Source organism: Cupressus sempervirens, chromosome 9 (genome assembly GCF_028749045.1).
Source record: "Cupressus sempervirens isolate cs-2001-9-10 chromosome 9, ASM2874904v1, whole genome shotgun sequence".
Taxonomy (NCBI): Eukaryota; Viridiplantae; Streptophyta; class Pinopsida; order Cupressales; family Cupressaceae; genus Cupressus; species Cupressus sempervirens.
In genome coordinates, this window is record NC_143126.1 from 197,707,913 (window position 1) to 197,726,712 (window position 18,800).

The 18,800-nt window shown below is 37.1% G+C and overlaps 1 protein-coding gene across 1 annotated transcript; it reads right to left on the bottom strand.

Moving 5' to 3' along the window:
* Positions 1–1,296: 1,296 nt before the first annotated feature.
* LOC149538162 (uncharacterized) lies at positions 1,297–5,160 on the bottom strand. The gene is made up of 4 exons (XM_089802319.1): positions 4,423–5,160; positions 4,190–4,299; positions 1,648–1,766; positions 1,297–1,576 (listed from the first exon to the last, which is right to left on the bottom strand). The coding sequence occupies exons 1-4, from the start codon at positions 4,664–4,666 to the stop codon at positions 1,429–1,431; spliced, it is 621 nt and encodes a 206-aa protein (XP_089658445.1). The 5' UTR covers positions 4,667–5,160; the 3' UTR covers positions 1,297–1,428.
* Between the last annotated feature and the right edge of the window lie 13,640 nt (positions 5,161–18,800).

Consider the following 18,800-nt stretch of genomic DNA (forward strand, 5'->3'; position numbering starts at 1 on the left):
TATATTGTGTCCTTCATGTCTGCTATGCGCTTTAGATATGCAAAATTCTGGACAACACTCAAAACTCTTTTAACTTTTAGCCAACATTAAAGCATTATTGTATTGTTTTCTAGATGTGGGGTCACTACTTCAGAAATTGATAGATGTTATAACATGTGTAGTATTGAAGTACTCGTGTCATTATTGTTGAAGCCATGGAGCATGCAGGTTTGAGGAATGTACGTGCGTATGGACAAATAGTCCGTTATTTTTTATATTAACATCCTTAAAATATTTTTTTCATTTGGAGATGGGAATCATTACCTGGATAACAGTTTTGCTAATTTTGAATTACACATTTACAGTGAAAGAAAGAGATATCGTGCTACTTGTTTTTTTGATAGAATGTGAGGCATTCTATTTTCTCAAAAAAACTTTCTAAAATTTTGGGTGAAATTTTTCAATAATAACATTCCGTAATTATTTGTTGTTTGTAGGCTGAGAAATCATTACTTCAGAAATGAATGGTATTACATTTCTTGATTTCAAGTGTACAATCTATATATTAGAACTCAAATATTTGCGAGAGGGTTAATGCAAGCAATATTAATCACGTTGAAGCAAAACAAACACATTTTTAAAGAAAACCACTCCAGCCAAATTTGTATGCAAATTTCTTAATGCCATTTAACTTTAAGACCATCTGGAGAGATGATTCTTTCCTCAGATTCTTGGCATCAACTGCATGTTGGATGCATTGCCACATAAGACACATGTAAGCTGTCACGTGTAAACATATATTTCATCACTTTAGAAGGCTTTCATTCAAATATTTGGCAGGGTGTTCCATGTAAACAGGATTCGGGAATACCAATCCTGGTGAACCCTTGCTTTTGGTAGAATTGAAAAACATGTTTTTGTAGAAAACCAGTCGAAACAAATTTCTAGGCGACATTTCTTCATGCTTTCTCTGACTCTATTGTGTTTATTTGATTTCAAGGTCTCAATGAGAGGTAATTTGGGGTCTAGTAACACTGTCCACCCTACTCTGGATGGCCTATTGCCGCTCAAATTTTCTGTATATGAATAGTATACGGTTTTGTTTAGCTGTTACTATTTGCCCTTATAAATTTCAGACCTGTTCGCCAAATTTCTATTAAACAAAATTGAGAACACTTCGTAAAGGCCTCGCATTTTCATATTACATCACCTTCTTAAAGATTTAGTATAACTACTGCAAACATAAGATTCACATCGACTGAATAGTTGTTATCTCTTCCAAGCATGTAACCATTAAAATTTCAATCTAACAATGAATGGTTAAGAACATTTTCTTTGAGGCATTTCAACGCAAGTACTTTTTACATTGCTAAGTCCAAAAATGCTTTTACATTGCACAATCAGTCATCAATTTTATATATACCGTGACCATAATGTGACTGCTTGCTTTCAAGCCAAAAGCCAGAAATTTCTCTGGCTGCGGCTATTAATGATATATCCTCCACTTCTCTTACTCTTTTTCCTCACAGCAATTGTCAGGCACTCTGCATTGTCTATACAGTACTGGACCAGGCTTCCTTTCTTCCGTCCAAATATCCTGCATCATTTTCAAACATGTCATCCTTATTTCTTGGTTTCCTGCAATGACCTAATGATGTTTAAGCATACCTCTCAAATAGTGAAGGCCTTGTCTGACCCAACACCAAAAGAGAAGCTTCTAACTTCTTTGCTAGGCGAACTATTGTAGTTGCTCTGTCTCCTTGTGTCACCAGGATTTCAACTTCAGCCTGTCCAAATGATTACAAAGTTATTGTAAGTAATTTGAGATGATTGATCATGAAAGTCAGTCTTATTGGCTAGCCCAAAATGGTTGTAGTTAATCCGTCCCTAACTGGTTTGATTGCTTTGGTATTTAACAAATGTTAGAAAAAAAACCCATGGCAACAGATTTTGTATCCATTCATACAATTGTGTTTATCAGCCACTTGATATAAAAATAATGGCAGTGTCATCATCATCATCCAATCCTTTCCCATGCTTGTTTGAAAAATTCTGAGAACTATTTAAAGCTTATGTTGTTTGAGCTTCTGATTTCAACTGTTTTCTTTTTTCTCATGAACATTTTAAATCACGCACTATTGTTAAGCATCTTATATGTACCTCTTTTGAGTGTATTTCACTTCTATACAGAAGACTCAAGACTATTTAACACTAGTCTGGGTGCATATAAGTTGCACGGTAGCCTGTGGTGTAACTTATATGCACCTCTTTTGAGTGTATTTCACATATATATAGAGAACTTAAAGACTATTTAATACTAGTCCTGTTCCGTCTACAGTGCAACTTATATGCACCTCTTTTGAGTGTATTTCACTTGTATATAGAGGAATTAAGACTATTTAACACTAGTTTGGGTGCATATAAGTTGTACCGTATATAAGTTGCACAGTAGCCTGTTCCGTCTACGGTGCAACTTATATGCACTTCTTTTAAGTGTATTTCACTTGTATATAGAGGACTTAAAGACTATTTAACACTAGTCTGAGGGTAGCCGTTCCCTATTGTTATGACTTTAGAAACTGTTTAGTATGAATATTTTACCAGTGTGCAAGGTCATAATGATGTTAAGTAAGAACCATAGGAAGCTGCTATTGTAGTTATCTTTGGTTAGTAATAAATTTTTTCCGCAATTAATTTGGCCTATCTGTAGTAAAGAAGCTACATTTGTTGCCTAAGCTGTTAATATTAACACACTTCAATTTTTCGTCTTGATTGTGTCTCGATTAACAAATATTTGCAACTATTCATCGTGCAGGACTGGATCGATAGGGTTACAGTAGCAACAAATACACTTCCATGTGGTCCGAGATTCGAGTTATTTTTGGTGGCAATTTCTACCTTCAACTGCTAGTTGTCATGAAAATTTTCTGTCATGTCTACAGTGACGATTAAAATGCTTTGCGTAGGCAGAGTAGAAAACCTTCATTTCCTTCAAGTCGGGATTAATGGTAGACAAACCTGTACACGTGGTAAAATGCAACAAAAACAAGTCCAATAAACAAATGTACCCAAAAGTACCCGCCAGAACTTTCTGAAATGGCAATAAGTATTAAGAAAATGTCACGAAGAAAATTTCCTATTAGCATTAATGCTATAAACTAACTTTTGGCATGAAAATAAAATCAAATACTTGGAGCAAAATCTAGGATTTCTCTGAAGGATGGTGAACTATATATCAATATAATTTAAACCGTGCGCACTCACAAAGTACCAGGAGACGTCACATATTGTGCTGGTGAATACTCGTAAAATTCTCGTCCGTTGTATTGTGTTGCATTACAAAGACTGTCAATTAGTAATTCATTTCTTCTGAGCTGTTAACTATAGCTGCAGTTATTTTCTCACCGTGGAAGGTGGCCAAAATAAACTAGGTTTCATATAAGAATTTAGCAAGAACAAAACCGAGGAACCATCTCAACCGGACAAAGAGTGCTCTCTATAGAAAATGTGCATTTATAATTTGACTATGCATCAATGAATCTGTGCTGTTTTACATGGTGTATATATTTTTGAGCCGAGCTAGTCAATTTCAGATGGTAAACATCACACATTAAAACTTGATTCTTAGGTTAAAAGCATTAAATAGTTGAAAATGTGCATGTAAAATCTGACTATGCATCAATGAATCTGTGCTGTTTTATATGGTGCATATATTTTTTGAGTCCATAGTCAATTTCAGGTCGTTTAAACATCACACATTAAAACTTGATTCTTAGATTAAAAGTATTAAATAGTCAAAGTTGTTTTTTTTTCAAGCTTAATTTTTTTCTTAATGGATAATGTTCAAGAATAGCCCTAAATTCCAACAACTAAAATGTTGTTCAGAAAATGACTTCCAAACAGAATTAGCTTCTGTATTGTGTGAGACTGAAAACACCATTATTTAGATATTTCATATTTGCGAAAAAGAGTAAAAAATAAAAATAAAAAGCAGACAGCACCATCCCTTTCTTCAAAGATATCAAAAGCCATATCCAATAATAACTAAGCGACCTAGCATTCCGTGTTTGGACAAGGGGATCACCAACATCGTTCATTTTGAAAAACAAGCTTAACTCCATTCAACTGTAGTTCCCCCCTTCCTCAAAACAAAAATGTTAAAAACCTTCCCACATGCCAAATAAAAATGTAGAAAAATCAGGCCATATACCTGTGGTCTGTAGGATTTACAAAGACCCTTGAAGGACTTGGCGAGCTCAGACTCTCTTGCGTCAATCAGCCTCTTATGTTGAGCATGATCAATCACATCAGAAAACCCATCTGACAAAACAAAAACCAAACCAACTCAGAAACATATATTCAAACATCCATTACAGCATTCAAGCAAGTCAAATACAAAATCACTTGTATAAACAAAAAAAATGTGAATTTTCTTTTCCCGACCTCTGCAAGTAAAGTTGGGATTGTATTGAATATCCAAAACGTTCAAGAGAGTGATTACATCACATGAATTGACAACGTGGGAGAGGGCCCATAAAAGAGCATGCTTGGCTTCTTTAGATCCATCGACTGCCACAATTACCCTCTTCCTGGAATTCGAATCTGTGTTCTCCCATTCCTTCTGAGAGCCTTTTGCAGAGCTTCTATGGGCACTGAACTGTCGCAGGATCGAGCCCCCGCCGCGCATTTTTGAATACCTATTAACTGTTTAACTGCGTGTATTGTGCCTTCAGTTTGGCATCATTCCATATATGTAGAAAACAAAACTACTAGTGTGCAAAAGGGGGTGGGAATCACGTGTCTGGAATCTGTCAGCTGACAGAAACCCATTTTCAAATTACAGGGTGAGACAAAAGAAAAGAGGTGAGGAGCACAGTAATTTTCACAGCAATTGAATGGAAAATGATTCGAGTGTTTGGAGTGTCCGCTGTCCTGTTTAGTAGTAGTGAATATATATAATGTGTATATTCCTGACGATCACGGGGTGGTGCATATTTGAACGGTATTTTGTAAGGACGTTGCTTACGTGGTTAAAATCAGTATAAAAAAGTATTTGAACTTGGGTTTTGTGTCCATTGTCCGTCTTATGTTAATTTTTTAAAGACTATTTTTTGAGTTATCAGATCAGTATTAGTGTGTTTTTTAAATTTGATTGTGTGAATAATTTGTACAATTAATTTTTCCGATCACACTTACTGATCTAGTGATATAGCAAATGTTAAAGAAGGAAAATGAGATAGATTGCAGACAGGGAATTGAGCAAAAGAAGGATGAGAATTGGAAGACATGTGGACCAAGAATAAGGATATCCCTGTTTGGCATTCTATCTTCTATTTCCACCTTTTCTTTTCTTTTTGAATTTTGATGATAGATCACCAAGAAGGATCCTAAACATTGACCATAAAAATTGTTCAGAATCTAATCCAAAAAGCAAACTAATAATCTTTATAATTGAACCCAATTTTTTTTTGTTAATTTATTAACAAAGACTGACAATATATAAATTTTTTAATATTCAAACTCAGATTATCTTTTATAAGTAAGTACTCAGACAGTAACCTGATGTTATATAATTGTTTTCATCAATATTCCCTGTTATATTCTATGATTCATGTGAATTCTCAGGCGAATAGAAAATGCTCTGTAATTATTCCACATGCCTATTCCCTTAGACTACACTTAAACTTATTACAGCATTGATGATACATGAGTGGATGCTCCTAAACAATCATGTGGAAAAGACAGATAGGCAGAAGACGCCCTAGTTTAGAAGGGAAGTCAGTTGTTGAGTGGGATCCAATTCTTTTATCACGTTATCATGCCATGTCCTTGGATTGAATTGAGGCTTTTGAGGTACTTTGGAGTTATAAGATCAAGTATGACCCCTCGATTTCATGATAATGCCTTTACTTATACGGAAAGATTGGGTTTCCATAATATCATTTCGAACATCTTTTTATTATTGTTTAGGTAATAAGCTAAAGGGAGTGAGGAGGCTATGGTTACGACAAGAGCTCGCTCATGTGATTCCACAAGCATCATCACGGTAAGGGGCGCCTTTTAGTTTGCTGATTTGATAGGAGACTGTTGAAATGTTTAGATACGGAAAAAAATAAAACAAAACGTTTATTTGGGGAAGTGATCCATTTTTTTTAGGATGATACAGTTGATCAATTTTAAAAAAATCGAAAACATTATGATATTTCTTCGAAAATTTCAGCATTTGATCTTCATGATCTGCATAGTTTGTTAAATCTGGAAAAAAAAGCGACTTTATTTTGTCATTGGTGCATTTTGTCTGGAGATTAGTCTGTCCCTTTTTTATGTATAGATGTTTATTTAAGATTTAGTGGAGTGTCTGCCACTTCATTGTTATAGATCTTTCAATTATTGTTGATAAAAAAATTCAAAAAATGATAGCATATGTACTAATAATTGATCACAGTTGATTATTTTTTCTTTCTCGTTACAAATTGGTCCATTTGTGAAAAAACTACTATTTTTTTTGGGTGAACATTTCCAAGAGAATGTTTTAAAATAATGCTTTTAGACCACCTCACATTCATCTCCTTTAACATCATTATATGTAAGATTAAGTAGAACAATTTATATTGTAGATTTGATTGATAAATGCTATTGTATTTGAGAGTTCATAGATTATTTTGGTAAATAGAATGATTTTGATTTTTGTGAATTGTGAAATTATTAGTCAGCTAAATGTGTAAGTGATCACATTAGAAAGTCACCAGTACTCACTCATATGACTTTTGATTATGGTTTGGTCATTTTAAAGCCTTTCATCAATCTTAAAATTTGATGACCATTTTTCACTTTTGGATTGTATTAAAGTTTATGATAGACAATTTACTATTTACGATTAAAAATAAAACCATTTAGGATATCTTTAAATGATAAGATATGCATATTTGTAGTTTTTAAACTATTTTAATATGAATTTAGAAATATTCATAAACTTATCATTTTAAAATATTTAAAATAAATCTATATTATATTATAAATAAATATAAATATAAGTTAACAAAAAAAAAAAAAAAAGAAATATATATATATATATATAAAAGTAGTTCATCAATAATATATTAAGTTTATTAGCAGAGAGCTACCATTACAAAGGGTCAACGAAACATAGGAAAAATGTTGATCATAATCGAGAAATAGTTTAATTACAATAGATTGAGAAAAAATGATAGATACAAAACTATAAAACTATGATCACCAAATACATATTGTAACAAAAAAGGACTACAAACTCCCTGTACCGGTCTTGTCTTCTTCAACATATTGTTTGTCTTCAGATTTTCCATCTCCCAAGCTATTGTCCTCTTGAGTACTTCTGGATCTATCATGCATATAAAGACTAAAATTGTTTGTAACATTGCTTTCATGAGCAAGGTCCTCCATTCCAATAGAGGACCAGATATATTTTTTGAATATGACCATGGCTCCATGTTTGAGCATAGAGATAAATCTTTCCTTTAAGATTTCCAAGGTAGTTGTAACCTGTGATACAGAATAAAAATGTATAAGGGTAAGTGCACCAAGTTGTGCCAAAAGAGGGGTATAAGTGGCCACTTTTTTCTTTTTTTCTAAAATCAACAATTTTTCAACTTCGACAAGAATTTGAAGATAGTTATGCTCAAAATTTTAAGATATGACAAAAACAAAAGTAGTAGTCTTTTGAATTTAGTTTCTAAACTACTATTTTTTTTTTTCTAAAAATGGTTTAGTTTTAGGTCCTCAAAAAAGAGGCCCACAAAAAGTGGTATTGTTTTTCAGAAAAAAACATAACATAGTGCAAAGTATGCCACCCCAAAAATTTTAACTTTTTATTTTTGAAATTCTTTAATCTCTCTGGTCAAAAGTTACCTAACACTGTGCAGTTTATCCTGAATTTTTTGTATAATTTAATAATTTGTATTTTTTCAATGAATTTTGTAATTGGAAACATCCCAAAAACATGAAATATCTGTGTGCTCCCCATAGAAATAATTGAAAACTAATCTAAAATAGAAACTTCTTTTTTTCAAAGTGTGTAGAATGGAGTGTAGTTTCTAAAAAATTAAGTTGTTGGAAAATTCAATGAATGAGCTAAAATCTACACCTCAATTAATACATGTTGGTTTTTGAGAGAAAATGGACATATGTTCAAAAGAAATTATAGTTGAAAGGCTTGAAATAGTTCAAATTCAAAATAAATTATATGGTTATATAGCTAACATAGAGATCTACAATATCATGTAGCCTAATATCATCAATGCTCAACCGGGAGGAAACTTGAAGGAGAGCACACAAGAAAAATCAATCATTTTTTGTATGCTTGCTGCAAAACACGTCTCAGACCAGTTTAGAGACTCCAAACCTTTGGGTTGGATCCCCAAAGAAAATCCAAGCCTTAGGCTTGGTAGAATCCAAAGCTTTAAATAACGTGCATGTGCTATTTAAAGTATTTTCGAATTCAGGCTTAAATAGCTCTAACATACTATAGTGCATACGCTCTATAGTGCACACACACTATATTGTTGATGTACTATAGCACGTACGAGCTATAGTGCACACACACTTTGTAAGTATGAATTTCAATAGAGAGGGAAGGAGAGAGGGAGAGAGGGTAGAGAGTGAAAGAGAGAGAGTAGAGGATGGGGAGAGAGTAGGAGATGGGAGAGGGTGACGAAGGGAGAAATGGTGTGTGTGTGTGTGTGTGTGTGAGAGAGAGAGAGAGAGAGAGAGAGAGAGAGAGAGAGAGAGAGAGAGAGAGAATGGGAGAGGCAAGATTGCAAGAGACAGAGAGAGAAATGGAGAGAGAGAGAGAGTACGGGATGGGAGAGGGTGGGATAGGGGGGAGAGAGTAGGGGGTCAGAGAGAGAGATATAGAGAGCAAGGGATGAGAGAGTAGGTGGTGGGAGAGGGAGGGAGAGAGAAGGAGAGAGAGAGTAGGGGATGGGAGATGGTGGGACAACAAGAGATAGAGGGAGACATAGAGAGAGAGAGAGAGAGAGAGAGAGAGAGAGAGAGAGAGAGTAGGGAATGGGAGAGGGTGGGATAAGTAGAGAGATAGAGAGAGTAGGGGATGGGAGAGTAGGGGGTGGGAGAGGGAGAGAGTAGGAGATGGGATAGAGAGAGAGAGAGAGGGTGGGATAGAAAGGGGAGAGGGTGGGATAGGGGGAGAGAGAGACTAGAGGGGATGCGAGAGGGTGGGATAGAGAGAGAGGGTAGGGGGAGAGAGAGAGAGAGAGAGTAGGGGATGAGATGGTGAGAGATAGAGGGAGAAATGGAGAGAGAGATAGACTATGGGATGGGAGACAGTGGGATAGGGGGAGAGAGAGAGTAGGGAGGGGAGGGAGGGAGGGAGGGAGAGAGAGAGAGAGAGAGAGAGAGAGAGAGAGAGAGAGAGAGAGGATGGGAGAGGGTGGGATAGTGAGAGATAGAGGGAGAAATGGAGAGAGAGACTAGGGGATGGGAGAGGGTGGGATAAGGGGAGAGAGAGGGGAGGGAATGGGAGAGGGTGCGATAGTGAGAGATAGAGGGAGAGGGAGAGAGAGAGAGAGAGAGAGAGAGAGAGAGAGAGAGAGAGAGAGAGAGAGTAGGGGATGAGAGAGGGTGGGATAAGGGGAGAGAGAGGAGGGGATGGGAGAGTAGGGGGTGGGAGAGAGAGAGAGAGAGAGAGAGAGAGAGAGAGAGAGAGAGAGAGTAGGGGATGGGAGAGGGTGGGATAGAGAGAGATGGTTAGATAGAGATAGAGAGAGAGTGAGATAGGGGGTGGGGTAGGGGGAGAGAGAGAGATTAGAGGGGATGAGAGAGGGTGGGAGAGAGAGAGAGAGAGAGGATGGGAGAGTAGGGGAAGAGAGAGAGGGGATCAGGGGGAGAGAGATAGATAGAGATCGAGATAGAGAGAGAGAGAGAGGATGGGAGAGGGTGGGATAGCAAGAGAGAGGGTGTGATAGATAGAGAGGGTGGGACAGAGAGGGGAGAGGGTCAGATAGGGGGAGAGATGGAGAGAGGGAGAGGGGGGGGGGAGAGAGAGAGAGAGAGTAAGGGATGGGAGAATGGGAGACAGTGGGATATGGGGAGGGAGAGAGTAGAGGTGGGAGAGAGAGAGAGGGAGAGAGAGAGAGGGGGAGAGGGGGAGAGAGAGAGAGTAGGGGATGGGAGAGGGTGGGATAGGGATAGGGATAGAGAGAGACAGTAGGGGATGGGAGAGGGTGGGATAGCGAGAGAGAGAGAGAGAGAGAGAGAGAGAGAGTAGAGAATGGGAGAGGGTGGGATATAGGGAGAGAGAGAGTAGGGAATGGGAGAGTAGGGGAGAGAGAGAGAGAGTAGGGGATGGGAGAGGGTGGGATAGAGAGAGAGAGGGTGGGATAGGGGGAGAGAAAGAGAGACTATGAGATGGGAGAGGGTAGGATAGAGAGAGAGGGGCGAGATAGGGATAGGGATAGGGAGAGGGAGGGCGAGGGGGAGGGAGAGAGAGTAGGGGATGGGAGAGGGTGGGATAGCAAGAGATAGAGGGAAAAATGGAGAGAGATAGACTAGGGGATGAGAGAGGTTTGGATGGGGGGGAGAGAATAGGGGGTGGGAGAGAGAGAGAGAGAGAGAGAGAGAGAGAGAGAGAGAGAGAGAGAGAGAGAGAGAGAGAGAGAGAGAGAGAGAGAGAGAGAGGGTGGGATAACAAGAGACAGAGGGAAAAATGGAGAGAGAGACTAGGGGATGGGAGAGGGTGGGATAGGGGGAGAGAGTAGGGGGTGGGAGAGGAAGGAAGAGAGAATAGGGGATGTGAGAGGGAGAGAGGGAGAGGGAGAGAGAGAGAGAGAGAGAGAGAGAGAGAGATTAGGGGATGGGAGAGGGTGGGATAGGGGTAGAGAGAGAGTAGGGATGTGAGAGTAGGGGGTGGGGGGGAGAGAGAGAGAGAGAGAGAGAGAGAGAGAGAGAGAGAGAGAGAGAGAGAGAGAGAGAGAGAGAGAGAGAGACCTTGATACACTTCAAACACTCCAAAGTAAAGTCAAGGGAGGGCTCTACACCTTTACAACACACATACTCACATACATGACCTAGGTACCCAAAGTTTCATAACTAGGTCCTAAAGCACAACAACTCTAAATAGTAGGTTTTTTCTTGAGAATGGAACCTAGGAGGTTATAGGGGATTGGAAAGGTTCCTTATCATCCAACAAACTCAAATTGGTGGGTTTGGTTAGACTAACTTGTTCCCAAAGACCAAAAATTGCAATATTTCCTATTAGGCCCAGGAGCCCCAACTAGCCCTGTCAACGAGGAAAAAGGGATTTAGTTTGAAAATGTTCCAAAGGATCCAAAAAAAATTTCACATATATGGATATCTGTTGGGACAAAGCTTTAGATTCCAAACTTTTAGACTCTAGACTTATTAGGTATTTGCTTTACCAAAAATGTAGAAACTTTCCACATTTAGGCATATTGACTAGGTTTACCAAGGTTAGGAGCAAATCTTTAGGTTATAGGCCAGTTCCTTATGATGCTTCACCTATTTTCTTCTTTAGAGAAGAAAATTAAACTTGAGAGGGAAAGGGATAGAAGGATTGCTGGAAAGTAAATGCTAAAAGGTAAACTAAGGTGATACACCAAAAATTAAGATGAAAGTATTTTTGGCCTAACACGATGAAACACTTCTGAATAGTTAAGATGAGCACAATATTGACCTCAAAAAATTCATACATAAATGTTTCACAAGAAGGATATATTTCAAACAAGATGCTAAAGGGAATGATAACATTCACAATTCCACAAACCTTGAAAGAAAGCTGAACATCACGACTTGCAACCTATATGAATACTCTAAACCTCACTTACAGAAAGACCGAGACACAAAACTCAGGGATTAAAGATCAATCACAAAATTTATATTAGATTAGTGCTTTAAACAACAAAATGAGAAAACAAGAAGGGCTTCCAAACTATTCCTTTATTTAAGCTTCAAAGGTAGTTCCACAACATTCATCTAGACTGACTGTGAAGTAAAGTCATCTGTAGAGAAAGCATGAAGGATTCTTAAGAAATCTCGACAACACAATTCTGCATAAAACTTCAAAAATTTCAGCTCCTTTTCCACATCTTGGAAATCCTTATATAGAGAAGGATTGCAACAAGCTTTAGATGTGAGGGCACATGTTAAAAGATTATTAGAAGAGTCAGAGATATTTCAGAAAGTTACATTCTACATTTACACTCTACCTTCTATACATTTGAGTAAAACCAAGAAGATGATCATGAAGTTCGCTAGGTGGTACTTGCTGTAGGAGGACCTTTAACTCATTTTTCTTTTTGTTGCCTTTAATTATCAAATTCTTCAACTGCCTCCGCCAGCGTAGTCTTAACATCTGCATCTGCCTTTAAAGAATTTAAATCTTTCTTGGTGGCTATTCCACAAAATTGATTTTATCTGATTTCCACCATACCCTTACTCCAATTGAAAATTTGATCTCCCTTAAAACCGTGTTGCTCGAGTCACCAACTCATTCCTCTATTCAGTGCCAACCTGCATCTTGCTCTATTTTTTCCTTTATATCAATATTTCTACCACCCTAGAGTCAAAACTCAGTTGACTGCCAAGTGCAATCTATGTGACATTATTTAATAGTTTGGACTCACCACCTTTCACATCCTCAAACCTATATTTCCATGTTGACCAAGGTTGACTTGCAATGATACGATGTTACAATTTCACGATACACTAGAGAAGAAACCCTACCACTTCTGCTGACCTTTCATTCATCCCAAAAATATGCCACATGTCAACACCTGATTGGTTCAACCTCAAACTTTCTTGAAAGTGGGCCATCCTCTGATTCAACTAGGACACATATTGTATTGTCATTATGTTGCTATGGCTAAAATTCTTGTAGGTTTTGATAGCGACATAATGACATCTATTGATCTATCTTCAATGTGACGGTGGAACAAAAAAAAACATATTATGAACTCGATGGGCCTGTTGGGACACCTGTTGCATCATTGTTACGTTGCCATGGCTAAAATTCTTGCAACTTTCAATAGTGACATAACAACATCCATTGATCTAGGGATGATAGGATGACTAAACAAAACACCTTTTTCCTCCCTTTGTCCATATTTGCATCGAATAGAAACTTGATAGTTGGAGCCTCATACTAACAACACCCCTTCTACAACTTCTCTCATGAGCTGGTCCTACTCTATCCACATGTCACATCATCACTTTGTCACTATGGATAACAATCTTGCAGCTTTCAATAGCGATATAATGACATTTGTTGATCTTGGGATAATTAGATGACTAAAAGAAAACCTTAGTTTATCATCCTTGTTAGTACCTTGACCAATCAAAACCTTGCCTTATGCCAACTCATTTTGACACCTCTTCATTTGCGACTCACAATTGAAACAGGTCCCACAAGATAGGTGTCTGCTTGTCGTTATGTCAGTATAAGTAATGACCTTGCAACTCCGCAAAGCGACATAACAACAACCCTTGATCTATTGAAAGATCAAGGGCTGTCATGATTTTTGACTTTGTGACTTAAAATATAACCTATAGAAGCTTAAAAGGTTTTAATAAAGCTTGGTCGTAAACATAAGAAATGTGGATTCAAAAGGATAGAAAACCTAGGGATATAAAAGATAAAACATTGTCAAACATTTTTTTGTATCCCCTTCATGCATGCATGAAATTTAATGAGCCAATGGAATAACATGGATTGAGGTTACCACCCTAGAGAAAAGACGAGTCAATGTTTCTACCCATTTTTGCACAATGATAAAAAATAGTAACACTTTTTGCGACTTCTATGATATGGCTGCCTGCTAGACATCAAACTAGTAGCCTTAGACAATCTATTGGGCACAAAGTCTACTCAGGAATGAAAATGGGTTTCAAAACTAGTTGCTCATGCTCAGATATATGCAGTTGGGTCATGTATGATGATAAAAATGGTGGCAAAAGAGCATCCCTACACTAGCTTGCATGCAACATACTTTACTTGCTAGTTTGTTGGAACTTAGGAACTTTACTGAAAGTAGGAAAAACTAAAACTAAACAAACCCGTGCTAGAACAACACTTAGGGAACATGAAAGTGGGATAGATATATATAAGAAATATCCCACAGATCATACCTTGAATCAAAGCTTGATGTGTATCCTATTCATAGGGATTAGTAGAACTTCTCCCTCCATAGTTGATAGCTAGTAGTCATTGTGTTCTTTGCATTCTAAAATCATGAATGGCCTAGTCCACATGTGATCAAACTTGTTATGGTGGCCAAGTCTACTTTTTAAAACATCCTAGTATAGAACCAAATTTCCTTCTTTAAAAAATTTGAGCTTGGATTTCTTGTCAAGCACCTTCTTGGTTGGATCTGTTGGTATTCCATTATTTGCAATGATTTATTCCTCTCTTCTTTGAGCCCTAGTAACTTAGCATACCTCAGCTTCAATCGATCATCTTCTTCAAAAAGAATTAGATGACCAACTAACTCTAATGAAGGGAACTCTACATAAATAGGAAACTTTTCTTGTTTCTCATATACCAAAACATAAGGTGAATTGCCAAGAATATGTTTGGGAGTGATTCTATCAAGCCATAAGGCTTGTCTCAACTTGGAATGCCAATGAAATTTTTTCTCTGCTAAAGTTCTTTTCAAAATCCTCAACAAGTGTTTATTAGTACTCTCAACTAGGCCATTGCCTTGGGGATAATAGTTTGATGAACTATTGAGGTATACTCCATTTTTCAAGGCCCATTCAGTTATCCTTGTCCCCACAAATGCCAAGGAATTATTTGATATAATAGAGTTAGGAACTCCAAACCTACAAATCAAATCATCATAGAAACTCAAAATAGCGGTTTCATTGGCCTCCTTTAGAGCCATTTCTTCTATCCAATGCATGAAATAGTCTGTAGTAATATAGATCCATTTATGTCCAACACTAGAATTTGGATTAATAGGGCCCACAAAATTGATACCCATTTCATAAATGGCTGGTCAATCTGAATAGGATGCAGGGGTAAGGCTGCCAACCATTCCTTTTTAGAAGTAAATGCACATTGTTTGCATTTTCTTTCCCAGGTATGAGCATCCTTGAATAGGTTGGGCTAAAAATATCCATCCCTCATGATTTTATAGGCTATTTTCTTTGGAGAAAAGTGACTTCTTGCATCATGGAATTGCTCCAGAAACTTATTGGTATGATCATTGTCAATACACCTGGGGAGAACTCCATTCATATATTTCCTAAACAAAAGACCATCAAATAATATGTGTATAGATTGAAACCCAAAATACCTTCTCTTGGCTTTGTCAAGTAATGGAGGACATTCTCTAGTTTGTAAGAAATGAACCGTATCTTTTAGCTAGCTTTCTGATTAATCTTGTTGGGGAATATCTTGATTAGCTAAGACAATTTTTGCTATATCATCTGTAGCATGAGTCTTCTCATTAGCTAATTTCTTACATAAGAACTTACCTCTAACAAGCTTGGTCATTGAATATCTACATCATATTCCATAACTTGAGTTATCCAACCAGTCCTTTTCTCGTCGAGGTCCATGCTTAACAAGAATTCCTTCACACTAGGATGAGCTACCATAAGATGGATCTTGCTATTAAGCACCAAGCATTTGAACTTTTTGAGGCTTTTTACCACAACAAGCACATGTTTCTCAATGAAATTGTATCTTTGTTCATATTCTTCTAAACCCTTATCGAAGAAAGCAACTGGTTGTTCTAAACCTGATCATTATGTTGATACATCACTACAGAGATTGTATCCATACTACCATATGTACACAATACAAAGTCTTTTGAAAAGTTAGGATTCGCCAAAGTAGGAGTAGCTAACAATGCTCTTTTATTGCTTCAAAACTATGTTTGGCTTCTTTTGACCAACTACAAACAATATATTTTTATTTTAAGCATTGAGGTCAATGACTTCAGTAAGTTAGCAATACCTGGGATTTAACGTCTGAAAAAGTTGATTCTCCCAATGAAACTTTGCAATCTCTTTTTATGATGTGGCAAAGACAACTCCATAATGGCTACAACCCTTTTAGGATCAATGGTGATGCCTTGCTTAGGTACACCATATCCCAATAGTTTTCCTTCATGCACAAAAAATGCACATTTCTTTGGATTGAGAGATTTGCCAAGCTCTTTGCATCTCTCTAAGATTTGCCTCAGATGTTCAATGTGATCTATAACATATTTGGAGAAAATTGTGATATCATCCAGATAGATCAACACAAATTTGTATATCAAATTATTGAAAAGCCATTTGTATGGTTTTTTGGAAAGTTTCCCCTGCATTAGACAAGCCAAAAGGCATCCTTTTATATGCCATGGTACCCCACTTCATGGTGAATGTAGTTTTGAACTAGTCTTCCTCTTTCACTAAAACTTGATTATAGCCAAAATATCCATCAAGAAGTGAAAACCTCTTAGAACCTAAAAAATATTGGAGCATTTGTTCCATAGATGGAAAAGGGTGATGATCCTTCAATGACACTCTATTGAGGTCTCTAAAGTCAACACATAATTTCAGCTCCCCATTCCTTTTTTTGATAGGAACCAAATTTGACACCAAGCTTGTGTATTTGATAGGAAATATTATTCTTCTCTCAATGAGCCTGAAAACCTCCTTTTGCATTAAGGGTTCTAGCTTTGGGTTGACTAGCCTTTGTTTCTACCTTATGGGTTTGGAATTGGGTTCTAACTCAATAGAATGTTGGGCAAGGTGTGGATCAAACCCCTTGATATTTGCATATCCCCAAGCGAAAACATCATTGAACTCTTGAAAAAGATGGATATAAGATTACCTTTCTTTAGCAGGAATTGTTTTTCCAAAATTTAAATTCTTCCCCTTTGCAATCTCAAGATCTTCATAGTTATGTTGCTAAACCACCAAGCTAGTTTTATTCTTCTTGACTTGGTCATCAGTGTTAAAGATAGACTCTAGAGTAACCAACCCCTTGGGCAGTTTATTGGAACTCAGTTGTATAATATGATCACCATATTATCCTTTCACTTTACGTTGATTGAAAGGTGAATGCATGTCCTCTTCAAGCAGAAAATTCAAAATTTGTTCATCATTGTCAAAAACTTTCCAATAAACATCATTGTCAGGTATAGAGGGTCTAACCACAACTTTGATATGCTTTTGTACATATCCTTTGCTAATATCTTCAATTATATCAAATTCTGCTCCTACAACAACTAATCTATTAGTATGCTGATTTAATCTTCTAGGGATAGCAACTATGTTAAAAGTATCAAAATCATCAATGATGTCCCAAACTCTTTGTGTGTAGCTTTTTAACTTGTCATTTTTGGTCATGTGCAACCCTCTCACCTGGTCAACAACCAACTCACTATCTCTAGATACTTTTATGCATTTGACACCTCTCATTCTGGCCCGTTCCAATCCCTGAATTAGCCCCTCATATTCAGATGTATTGCTTGTGCATGAAAAACTAAAATGAAAAGATGCATAATATTTATCCTTATGAGGTGAAATCAAAATTGCTCCCCCACTCAAACCATTCTTTCTCCTAGAGCCATCAAAGCATAACTCCCAAACTTCATTTTGCTGCTCAGCAAGATCAATTATATCTTTGACAAGGTTTAGTATTACTAGTCCAACTTCTTGGAAGACATAATTTCCTAGAATAACCTCTATAATATCTTCAATGGTAACATCATTTGTTCCCTTTGTTGAGATATTTTCTATTTCCCACTCATTTAGCAAGACATCAGGGACACTATCAACTTGGGTATTTGTATCTTGGGTAACAAGGTCCTTTTCTTAATCAAGTGCAATACAATTGACATTGATCACACTGGGTGTGTAAGGTTCAATGTGGTATTTTGCAAGTAACTCAGATCTAATTGTTACTTTGGTTCCATATCTAGTCCTAAATAGCATGTGTGACCAATCTATAGATAAATAACCTCCTATCTTGGTTACAAATTCCCTTGAAAAGCAAAGGGAAAAATATGGAGGCAAATCTATCACAAAGATATCTTGGGGAATATAGAAAATAAGACATGCATGGAGTGTTAAACTTGCATTCTTTATAAGCCCTAATGTGTTAACACATGAACCATCTAGTTAGACTACACCTTTCTATAAGGGCTCATACTTTAAACCTAGCTAGTCTGCTATCTTCTTGGGCATAACAAAGCTTGTGGCTCCACTATCAACCATGCAATTATGAACCAAATTATTTCCAATAATCAATGAAACATAAAATGGTGGAGGTTTTACATCCTTACCTTGGATTTGCTTTCCTTTCTTGCTGCTATCTTGAGTAAAAACTCCTTGATTTGTGAATATAGCCCTATGAGGCTCATTAGCAACTTGATTTGGAATATCCGCTACCAAGGCCTCCTTCATCAAGTCAACTTGTCCTGGAATAGCTAGAGAATCCCACATAGACATGGTGATTCCCATCCTTTTCATGTTTTCCACAATATTAAATGGCATAGTAGCATGCATCTTTGCTTGGATTTTAGGGATGACATGATGGACTTGTTGTTGTGACTACTCTTGAGTGGTAATAAGAGGATTTCTTTGTTTCTCTTTCTGTCCCTGAAGTGAGGATGAATTCTTGGTTGATACATCCTTACGTGTCCCTACGTCACTATGTAGGGATCTATTCTTTCATCTAGTGCAAGCACCACCACAATGTTCTTCTTCTTGCCAATTCATGAATGTAGAATCCATAGAAGGAACCTCTAGTTATCTGTCAACATCAATATCGGATGGAGGTTGTGAACTAGAAGCACCTTGAACCATTAAGG